Below are 11,916 nucleotides of genomic sequence, written 5' to 3'. Positions count from 1 at the left end.
TCCAGAAGGCTTCCTTATAGTACACCATGCATTTGATGACAGAGCCCATAGGAAGACGTTGAATTAACTGGTTCCTCTTTGTTGGCAATTCTGGGTTGAAATGGATCTTTGTAGTCAGGCCAGGGGGAATAGCACTGATCACATACTTGCCCTGAAACATAAAGCACATTCATTATTATAGGCATGTCTAGTAACACTGTCTATTACTAAGGTTGATCAACAGTTCCCATTACAAGGCCCCGTTCTCAGTTGCTTATAAAACTTTGCCAAGTTTTAATCAAACGAGCTAAATTTTTCCATGAGGGGGAGACTGCCTTAGACTTTTTATTTTTACTTTTACATTTCAGCCCTTTCTGAAAAGAAGCTTAAGGACAAATGAGTGTTTTGCAAGTGTTTCTTTGAGGTCCATGCTTTGAGGTACAGATTTTAAATGGCAATGGATGGCCTTTGTGTCAGGGATTTGCCATTCCCAAATTGTAAGCCTTCAAAGAAACACAGTTCACATCTGCTCAGAAGGATTCTCAGTAATGGTTCATCCCAAGTGCTCCAAGCTGGGCAGAACTGGCACTGTCAATGAATGCAAGGAACTTTCTCTTCTGCATTTAGTTACTTCCTTACTGACATCCAGGCAGTGGGGCGGAGGAAAATGATCTAAATGCTGAGGAAGCAAAAGCAAATGGAAGGGTGAAGGAGAAGGAAAACAGTAGTTTGGGAAGACTAGTCTGGGGAGCCTGGGACAGGGATGGGAGGTGAAACCATGAGTGGGATCTGGAAGGGGAAGATTGGGACTCATTGGGCAAGTAAACTGGAACTGGAATAAGAAGTGTGAGAGTGAAAAATGAGATTGGCTGGAGTAGATATATGGTAGTGGGCAAGTAAACTGGAACTGGAATAAGAAGTGTGAGAGTGAAAAATGAGATTGGCTGGAGTAGATATATGGTAGAAGGCATTCAAAACAGAGGTAAATGGAGCTAGAACCACTCATCTCCAGAGCATGGAGTGGACCACCTAGGTTCCTGAATCTCATCATCCCTCCACTGTCAAAATATACTTGTGAAACCCTTTGGCAAAAAGGGCATGTCTTTCCTTTCTAGGGCTGGTCCATATAGAGACTGACAACCAACAACTGGCATCAGTAAATTTGTTAGCTCAAATGGTAAACATTTCTAAAATGGATCTAAAGGTTACAACCTGGTTTATCAAAGTCACTTTGGATGTCACTCTGATGACAGTTGATGAAATATTTTGTTCTGTTTTCTATTTTTTTTAATGGCAATTACACACAAAAAAATTTACGCTGGAAGAGACAGAAGTTAGGAAATACATGAATTTAGGTCACCTGTGCAACCTAATCTAGCTGCACATTTATGCACATTGCTCAGTGTCACAAGTATGCGTTCATTTTGAGGGTTCAATCTGACATGCCTGGGACATGCATTTTCAGGGGACCTCTGTTGCTTTTATTTTTTATCTATCTGTATCTGTATATCACTTTGTACCAGGGCTGTGCAACTTCTAAGTGCCTGGGGGCCGCGTGCTCATTTGGCCACACCAACAGTGTCTGCATCAATGGAGGCCAAAGATCCCTGGGGCCACATTCCATATGTCCCACTCCTCCCTATTACATCATGTGTCCTGCTGCAGCACCACATACCCTAGTATCCCACTCCTCTGTACTGTATGCCCAGGCACCCTGCCTCACCCTAAAATCCCTGGTCACAGGCTCTGCTGCTGCTGTACCATGCCTCTCGGGTGCCCCGGGCAGCCCCTGGGATGAGGAAGGGGAAGTTGGAAGCAGAAGGAACCCAGAGACCCCAGCTGCTTCTGCAGCAGGAGCCTGGGGACCGCAATGTAAGCCCATGGGTTGCCAGCTGGACAGCTTCTCTACACATTCAAAATACAGCTTCCACTGACTTCAGTTGCAGCTGAGTACTCAACACTTCTGCATCCAAACCCTGCAGCTTCAAGCCATTTCTCAAAAAAGGAGGGACACCCAGGTAGTGACCGCCTGTGGGAAACCAATTTTACTATCTTTGTGCAAGAAGTCTGTGAAAAATGCAGGGATGGAATCTAGTTTTAAATCTGCGTTGACATAGGCCATTCTTTCTCTTTCTGCGGTTCTGCGATTTGTCCCCTAAAAACCTTCCAAATGGGGACCTGCAAGCTTTCTTTACTTCACAACCCTGATTTGCCCCCAGAGCCATCTTCATCATCTGTAATGAAAGAGACAGGGGTCTTGTGGAAAAAACAGAATGTGATGATGTACTTAAAGATTATTTTGTAAGGCTGAAATAAGATTGTACAAGGCACCTTAATTCTGGCCTCACCTTGGACTACTTGGCTTTGTAATCTTAATAATGTTTTTTCAACACCGTGCTATGTAATATAAACATAAATGACAATCATAGATAGGAACAGAAACATAAAATGACACAGTCACAAGATAAAACAAAACAGAAAAAGTAGACTAATGCCAGGCACCAATTAGCAATACACTAAGATGACAACCAGTCATATATAAATCAGGAAAAGGTTTCAAAGTCTTTCAGGGTAGTTTGAGAAGTAGAAAGAAATGAATGTGTAGTGCTGATTGGATTTGGCTAAGAGCTGTAGCAGACACATCCCCTCACTAAATGCATCTCTCTCATTTTTATTGAATTACCTCATATTTCTCATGGTTTAGTGTCTGCACAATGACATTTTCACCTGACTGATCAATGTGGACTACAGGTCTCTCCAGTTTAACTCTTCCTCCAAGGCGTTGCATTATCTTCTCTGTAATCTGACCAGAGCCTCCAACAAACTTCCGCTCCTAGAAATAAAAAACCCCACAGAGAAATCATTGTCAGAACAGAAGGGTCAATAATAAAGTCTGTTTCCACACAGAAAACATTGGGCCAGATTTCCAAGTGCTGAGAACCCAGCACTCACTAGTAGGGCCAGATTGTCAATACAGCTGTTTCATGAAATCAGCCTCAGTGGCTGCATCTATGCAAGATGCTTTACTGTGCACTAGACTAGCAAGTTGTCACCATGTAACTGAACAGCAACTAGTGTTTAGTAAATTAGGCTAATGCACAGTTTTATCCTATCTGTAAATACAGGTGGTAGATTAACTGTGCAATTGCTACTGTGCAGTACCACTCATGTAGATGCTGACTGGAAGCAAATTTGCTCCTGGTCAGCCACATCACCTGGGAGTCACAGGGGGTGTGGGAGTACTCGGTCCCCAATATGGGTGCTATTCAGCTCCCAGCTTCCCCCACAAGCTGGGAGCCAATCAGTGCCAAGACAAGGTAACTCTCTGCTCCCCCTCTCCCAGTGCTGCATGGGCCCCAGCTCCCCACAGGAACTGGGAGCCAAGCAGTGCTGGGACTAGGGAGGCAGTGCCAGGAGTGCTTTCCCGCTCAGCCAGGGGCTGGTTGAGAGCGTATCACTCAGCTGGGTGCTGGCCAAAGCTGTCCCGCTTGTGGGGCAGCTGCCAGCAAACCCCTGATAGACAGGGATTCCCGACTCACCTGGTGGCTCCTTGGTAGCTGCCCAATAAGCAGGATAGTTCCCTGCCAGTGCCTGGGTGAGCAGGGAAGCAGAGAGCTCCCCAGTCCAGCTGCTGCTTGGCTCCTGTGGGGACAGCTCCGGCCAGAGGACAGAACAAGTGGGACAGCTCCCTGCTGGACTGGGAATCCCCCCTTATCTGGTGGCTTGCTGGCAGCTGCCCCACAAGCCAGACAGTTCCTGGTGAGTCCCCTGCTGTGCTCGCTGGCAGCTCTGTGTCCTAATATGCATGGGGCTGGGAGAGCTCTGCCAGCTGCAGCAGTAGCTGTCTCCTGGCCCCATGTACATCAGGACCCCTCCTGATGTGCACAGAACCAGGAGACAGTTGCTGCCACAGCCAAAAGATCTCTCCTGCCCCTGTGCACAATGGTCCCCATGCCTCCTGCCAGCCTCCAGCCTAGCATCCCAGGGGAGCCTGGAGCTCCCCCTGGCTGCTACAGGGGGGCAGAGTAGGAGAGGAGCAGCCCTGTACCGGTCTCTCCCATTGGGAGAAGATTTGCTTCCAACAGGGTGCGCATGTAAACTTGTTCCTGGGGAAGACTTATTGTGCTGTATTTTACTGTGCAGTAAGCCTATATTGCATTAATAGCACATGTAGATGTGCCCAATGACTATTATGACCATAATCTTGTGTGAGTTTGTCAAGTTATTAATCAGCTGGTTTAAGGACTCATCCAGGCAAAGAAATCAAAAGGGATCCTAAAGCAGACACTTTAGCAACTGCAGACAAACTATATAATAATGAATGGACTTCTCTTGCATTACATGTAAATGTGCTAAAAAATATTCATATGGAACAAAAATACTATCTTGTTTCTCCAGTGCTGAACTTATATAAGCCCCAGAAGCAAAACAGAGCTTTTAAAAGAATCTGGACCTAAGACAGACAGCACTGATCTTCATCTGGCCAAGGAGGGCACAAGGACTTTGTGGTCTGAAACAAACTGAAATTCTCCCTGTTATACATTTTTGTGATTCCAGTGTAGAGGCCTGGTGGAAGTTTTGCACCAGTAGGGGCCAATTTTTTTGGCACGTGTGCCACAAATTAAGTCCCCTGGTCTCCCTTGTGCCATTCCAATGTTCTTCCCTTGCCCAATCAGCTGCTCTCCTTTTTGCTTCCTGCCCTATCTGCTACTTTGATGCTTACCCCCAACCCGATCTGCTATGTGGTAGACATAGAGGCTGCCCGTGCCACTTAGGACACAAGCCATAAGTTGGTTAATCTTCTTTCTTTTTTCTAAGAGCCCAACTTTCCCACTTCAGCCATGAGAAAATTATGCAGGACCAGCCATGCACAAATGACTAACTGCTGCAAAAAGTGGTTAAAAAATATGCTTCCTCAGGTCTCCAAAATGAACTGCTGCTGTACCCACGTGGTGCCCCTGAAGAGCTTGCTGCTTTCCTCTTCCCACTAGCTTTCTCTCTATACAAGATGCCTAATGTGCAGAAGACTAATTCTACTGCACATTAGTACAGCAGGCAAAGCCTGTGTTAATGTGCTAATTTAGTCTAATGCGCAGTAGCATCACAAAAAAGCATCCAACGGCACTAATGCACAGTAGTGCCAATTATGGTGCATTAAGTTAGTATGTGTCATTACAGGTACTAAGCTTAATGTGCCATAATTACAGTGCATCAGTGAACTTGTAGACACACCCCAACTGCACCAAATCCCAGAAATAAGGCTATCAATTTTCACGCAGTGCTGAGCCCATGTCCAAGCCACTCTCAGGCTTCTTGTCTTATGCATGATTACTGGGATGTACTGGAGATATTCGTAAGTAGGGATTTCTAGGATTAGACATGCAGGGAGTGGGAAAGGGTGGGCAGGACATGCTTCTCAGTGATGCTCACAGGCTCAGCATGGAGGCAGCACAGTCATAGCTTTGGCTTTGTAAGTCATAAGAACTTGCACTTTTTTCCTCTTTTTTAATCTTTGGAGTAGAAATCAGAAAACTGCACCACGTCTAGGCATAAAGAAAACAGACTGTTCCAACAAACTGCAACCAAAATTCTCCTTTGGGGCTTTATACTCTATCCCCTCCCGCACCCTGCCCATGTTGAAATAGGCCGCTTACTGAGTTACAGGCATCTCAGGATATTTTTGTTGTTCACAGCACTACATTGCCAAACCTAGCAGCCACTGTCATTGTTTACACATTGAATGTAAATTGTTACACAAATGCTCTGAGACTGGGGTAACCAAAGGAGGAGACTGGAGAGAAGCCAGAGAAATGTCATGTCCAAAATATTCCAACATCTTCTGGAATATCTGCATTCTCTTCCAGAACGTCACCCAAACTAATCAGGAGAAAAATGTGAATTTTGCAATATCTGGATGCTTCTTATCTTGTATAATTGAGGAGGGACATACATGATACAAGGCATGAGCTGCCTTTCAAGAGCTGTTCACTACCCATTTCTATTTCTTGCCAATAGAAGTTGCTATAAAGAGTAGGAAAAGCTAGAGGCAAAACTGTTCAAAGATTTCTGTATTAGCCATAGCAGCCCTACCTCCCACTCCCAAACAACTTAAAACCAGAAGCAAAGGCCCACCCCATGTTTCATGATCATCAAAAACTTGATGCAATGACCAAGGAACGTTTTCTGTAGAACCCCACAATAAAATGATCCAAGCACCTACTTACTGCATTTCTAGTGAGTTTGAATCATACTTGCTTTGGATTCTTGGAAGACACTCAACTCTTCAGTTATGATAAGTAACAACGGAAACTAAAATCGGCAGATATGTATCAACAAAAAACTATAAAAGAAAACTGGAGTGATATAAATTTGGTGATAGTGGGGAAATTAAAGAAATGATCCCAATTTAAACTGAAGCCTAAATTGTAAATGCCGCCTAATACAAAACTGAACAACTGTTCAGTGCCTTCAAAATCACACCAGAGTATTTGTTCGCTATGTAAAATGGTTTGTCACCTTTTCATTTAGACTGTAGAGAAAAAAATACTAAGTTTGTAGGAAAAACAACACTGCATCTGTTCTTTATGGCCTTCAGAAAGGAAGAAAGCATGGTGTTCTGTACCTGGCCCCCATTGGTTACGGAAAATATCCTGGTTGTTCCCCCACACTGCTTCACGTACCACAGGAACCAGAGAGCAGAGACCTCGTGTGGCTCAGAAGTGACATTGATGTTCACAAAGAGAGTAGCAAAGTCTCTGGCAGCTCTACATGCAAAACAAAACAGAAACAAGTCAGGCAGGAAATGTTACTTTGCTGCTGTCTTGTACTATGTTTCGGTTATTATCCTTGATCAAGGTTATTGCCACAAAATGAACCTGTCATTGCTGCTTGATTCACTTTTGAGCCTGTAGATGGGACTATTTGAATGAGTTTATATAAAGAGCCCTCCACCCTCCCCAGGATTCATCCATTCTGTGTGGGAAATCATGTTGATTTAGCCTTCTTATTTCCCTAATTAGTTTCCCAGCTACTATTACCATCATCAAAACCAATACTTTCGTGACAGGGGACTGCATTTGGTAGCCATTTACTGGAGCTCTTCTGCCTTTTTCCTCCATGGGGAGCTCATCAAGTACATCATTTCCATAGTCTGATGGTTCTCCAATGGCTCAAAGAGTAAAGTTTCCTCAGCCACATCTTTATCTCCCATATATCACAAAAATGCAGCTTTTTTGCTGACTCCAAATTACATACTGGTTATATTACCCGGTAATGGCCTTGATCCCAGTAAATACATTGCAAGGGCCAAACTGTGTGTTGAGATAATTCTACTGCAGAAAGCAGTTACATTGTACCAGGAGAGAACCAGGCCTATTGCATTCACCCTTATTTCACTTGTGTTTTGTAAATTGCTGTCAAGGTTTAGATAATTTTGAAAAGTCAGTCAAAGGTCTTCAACATAAAGTCTCATTAATAAAAAGAATATCTAATCCTATGCTGTGGTCAGCAACTTAACAAGCTCTCTCTAAAGGAAGATGTAAATTGTGAACTTTTACAGTCCTTTCTTACTTTGCTCCCAAGCACAAGTGGATCTAGGATTTTGAAAGGGGGAATGTACAGTAGGGCAGAATGGGGGCATGGTACTCCTTTTAAATTCAGCAGGACCAGGGAAGAGTTAACCTGGCTCTTGGCAGTGACACCTCCTGTCACAACAGCATCCTGTTCTGCTCTGCTCTGCTCTGCCTAGTTCTACTTTGCAACTGGGAGAAAGAATTGAAAGGGTGGGGGGCAACTGCACTACTCTGCATCCACCCTAGATCAGCCCCTGGTTCCCCAGGGTATTTTTATTTTTGTGAGCATGCATCTCACTTGCCATTTATATTATTGGTGTGGCTATGAAAGCACCAAACATAGAGAACCTTCACGAAGGGCAATGAGAGCTCAGGTACAAAGCACTTGTAGCACTGTGTCCTAAGGGCTAAGTCCTGAGATATTTAGAAGAACTCCCATGAGTCAGATACTGACCTTTGGCACATGACATGAATATAATTTTTAGTAGTCCTGTGCCATGTCCTATAACAGGAGCCAGGAAATAATAACTGGCAAACAAAACTAAGATACAGAAATAAAAAGTATTGAGTATAGTGGAGGATGTTATTTAGTACAGTGTAATGGAAGGGCCCAGCAGGAAGAGATATCCTTAGTCTGATGCAAGTGGCTCTGCCTTACAGTCAGAAAACTATGAAAAGGGGAAGAAAGAACATTTCTCCAATTGTGGCAGTTTCACATCCACATGGTATTACTGCTGTTTATTCATATATGTTGACACTTCATTAACAAATAAAAGATAATGTCCATTTACCAAGATGATTATAATCTAAGGTCCTGCTCCAACAAGTTGGTAAACACTTTTAACTCCTACCATAGTCAGTGGGAGATGAAGTAATTGGTACCGAGAGAAGGTGCCCAGCTCCTTCCAGGATTGGACTGAAAATTAAGACTCTCTGAATTGAGAAATGGTAAAGAATGCTCATAGTGAGGGCAAATTTAAAATTTTATATTTCTTATGTGCCCAATATAAATTTCTATATTGCCTTAATTACTGTTATATCTGACAACCTCTATGCAAAAAGTTACACCATAAAACAGTGTTGGAGCCACGATGGTCCAGGAAAAATGTGAAGCAAGCATTTTTGTGGGTGATATCTTTTATTCGACAAGCCATATAGTCAGGAAGGACATACACAAGCACTTGGGTACCTTTCTTCAGGTCCCTGGGACAGACGAACAGCAGAGCTAAATAGCAGACCCTGCCTTGCATGTTTTACAACAGCATGTTTTATTTTTACGGCAAGGGGTTTTTATAATACCTACCACAAAATTTTACAGAGGGAAATCTGTAATAGGAAGAAAAAAGAAGCCAGACTACATAGTAACACTTACTTTCTGAGTTTGTGCAAGAAACATATCATCTCCAAGGAACATACCATCTGCAGATCTCTGGCTAACACACACACACACAACTCCAACTATGCAATGCAACTATGCAAGAGGTTTTCTCCCAACTATACAGCTGATCCAGTAAATGATATCACAAAAAATCCTTGCCCCATACTTTTCCTGGACCATCATGGCTATAGCACCACTCCAACCCTGTGTGGTTTTTTATGTCAGTCACATTTTCCCATTGCAGCTTAAGCCCTGCACCACTTAATCGGTACTCACTGGTCATGAAAATAAGTACCTGCTGTTGGGAGAGAGCATTGCCAACAGTCAGAGTACAGAAAAGGGGATTGTGAATTCTGGGGTCTTTCATTTTCCACATCTAACCTACTCAGTGACTGTGGAAACTCATGTCTCCATTTCTCTATCTGCCAATAACACATACCAATCTCCTAGCAGCATTGTGAGGCTTAGTAAATTAGTTCTCATCTACACAAGGAAAAATAAATGTGCTCTTAATGCAATTTATCTGACATGACGTAAAACCAGAGAGGAGATAAAGCAGCATGTAATTCTCATACAAATGAGCAAGCTGAGGAAAACTCTAAGGTCCCCAATAGTCTTTAACTGAGACACTAATTTGTGTGAAAACTACATGCTGTCCCACCTTCAGTAGGACTTTACCTGATAGTAGTTAACTGCTGATGATACTGTCTCATTGATTCCTTATATTCTCCCATTTGTTGTCTCTTAACTGTAAGCTCTTTGGGGCAGGAACCATATTGATGTTCTGTGTTGTTATATCCTAATAGGGCCCTCATCCATTACTGAGGCTTCTAAGCACTATCGTAATAAAACTAATTAATAAAAGGTGCACAGATACATTGGTCTGATATTGGATCGGTACCAATATATAGAAAACTGACTACATCAGAAACTGGCCTAAAGCAGCCAATAATTTGGCTGATAAATGCTTGAGTGAGTGTGCAGCCACAGCACAGCACAGCACACAGGCAGTGAGGAGCACAAGTCTGGCAGCTTGGAAAGCTGTGTCCAGTTGCTAAGTCTGGTGTGGTGGAAGGGGAGGGAAGGGGTATGGGGGGGCAGATCAATGCCCTCCACAGTGACAGAGGGAGTGGGGATGGGGTAGGTGCTGCCCAGCCACAGAGGGTGCAGGACAGAGCTACGGCTCATCGGGGGGGAGGGGGGAGCTGGGGGCGGCTCCCACTGCTTATCCGGCAGCTTGTCTGGTGACTCCCACTGCTTGTCCAGGAGGGCAGAGGGAGGGTGCGGCATGTGCCCCTGGATTTGCATTGGGTGGGTAGGCAGTATGCAACTGCAGACTGGGGCTAAGGGCTGTCCTGTGCTGTCTGTGCTCAGGGTGGGTGGTGGTAGTGCTAGGAGGGGACTATGGGGGGGGGCTGCAGCCACCCCAAATTTCACTGTAGCCCCCTCCCAGTGCTGCCACCACCCATTCCAGTTGCAGCACAGTGAGGCCCCCAGCCTCTAGCTGCAGCCCGTCTTGCCCCGCCCTGCGCAGATCCAGGGGCGCACACTCTGCTTGCCCATGCCCTCCCAGACAACCAGCAGGAGCAGAAGTGGGAGCCACCAGATGAGCAGCATGCAGGGTTGGAAGCTGTCTCTTCATCCCACGCCCCCCAGATGAGCCGCAGCTCCATCCTGCACCCACCCTGCTCCAGCAGTGCCTACCCCAGCCCCACTGCCTCCCTTACCACAAGGGGCGTTGATCTGCACTCCCACGCCTCTTCCCTTCCCCTCCCCTCCCCTTTCACCACGACACTCAGCTGAATCGGAAATCAGATAGGCTGATATGCCTCTTTAAAAATCGCCTATTAGTATTGGCCCCCAAAATATCTATTGGTGCACCCCTATTAAATGAATAATCATAATAGTCAGCTACCTCACATTAAGAACATACTTTTTTCCCCTAGTGAAGACATGCCCTTAATGGCTGTAAAGTGGCTACATATGCTTACTACCATTTTATACCTTCGATATCCTTATGTATGTTAATGAAAGATACTTCAACATTAACAAAAGCCATGGACTTATCCATATGCTTTATGAGTGAAAACCTAGCCTCACTGGAGGTAACAAGAGTTTTGCCATTAATTCCAGATTTTACAATCCAGGTTCAACTCTCTTAACCTGCCCTCACAGTCCATCTTTTTCAAAACTCCTATAATTTTTTATCATCTTTGAGCTTGCTCTTATTCAGTGTCCCTTCTTATACACCACACTGCCATGCCCACAATCTTTATGGTCTTGCTAATGCCAGATAAAGAGAAATGCTTACTTAACCTTGTTTTACATGAGCAGCCTCTGTTGAGACAATCTAATATGGCATTCACCTTTCCTGTGACAGTGCAGCATTGTTAATCCACTCAATTTATCTTCTACTGTATCTTTACAACCTTCCCTATGTTCTTACTGCTTACCCAATTATTCTTCATTATTTGCTTGAGTATTTGATTATGTTTTCATAGGTTAGCCCTTTTGCCTTTGTCCTTACTGAATCCCATTTCATTGATTTCAGATGCTTCTAACTTGTCAGGCTCCTTCTGCAGCTTTGACTCCCACTTCCCATCCTTTTCACTTTTGGATTGTCTGCAGATCTGATGTCTGATCCTGCCCCAATTGAAGACAATAGGAGCATGACTAGACCCTTGCTAAGCTAGCTATGGGCAGGTCCAGACAAGCACACATGTGCTTCCCTGGGGACAAATAGTACCAGAGACAAATAGCTCTGGAATGTGACAAATTGCCCTGGCTGGGGTAGGGGATGCTGGGGCCAGCACCTGGGCTGGCTCCAGCAGCTTTACCTGGGCAGCAGTGATATGGGCACACAGTGCCTGCCTAGCAGTTGGAGTGTGGCTCTGGCCAGCCAGGCTTGTTTTAGGCAGCACATGCCGCAGCCATATGTGCTGCCCCAGGTTTTTTTGGATTTTTTTTTTTTTTTTTTTTTTTTAATTT

General features: G+C 44.4%; 1 protein-coding gene across 1 annotated transcript in view; it reads right to left on the bottom strand.

Moving 5' to 3' along the window:
• The window catches only part of LOC109302955 (amine oxidase [flavin-containing] A-like), a 71,194-nt gene that overhangs the window by 18,116 nt on the left and 41,162 nt on the right, over nucleotides 1-11,916 (bottom strand). Inside the window, exons 6-8 of the mRNA XM_019524926.1 lie at nucleotides 6,602-6,743; nucleotides 2,663-2,812; nucleotides 2,328-2,333 (exon numbers count right to left, since the gene is read on the bottom strand). Of these exons, the coding sequence (XP_019380471.1) occupies nucleotides 2,328-2,333; nucleotides 2,663-2,812; nucleotides 6,602-6,743 (298 nt within the window). The remainder of the gene's footprint in view (nucleotides 1-2,327; nucleotides 2,334-2,662; nucleotides 2,813-6,601; nucleotides 6,744-11,916) is intronic.

Source organism: Gavialis gangeticus, unplaced genomic scaffold (assembly GCF_001723915.1).
Source record: "Gavialis gangeticus isolate Ggan-Ray unplaced genomic scaffold, GavGan_comp1, whole genome shotgun sequence".
NCBI classification, from domain to species: domain Eukaryota; kingdom Metazoa; phylum Chordata; order Crocodylia; family Gavialidae; genus Gavialis; species Gavialis gangeticus.
The sequence above is the reverse complement of the archived record's forward strand: the minus strand, read 5'-3'. Positions and strand labels throughout refer to the sequence as shown.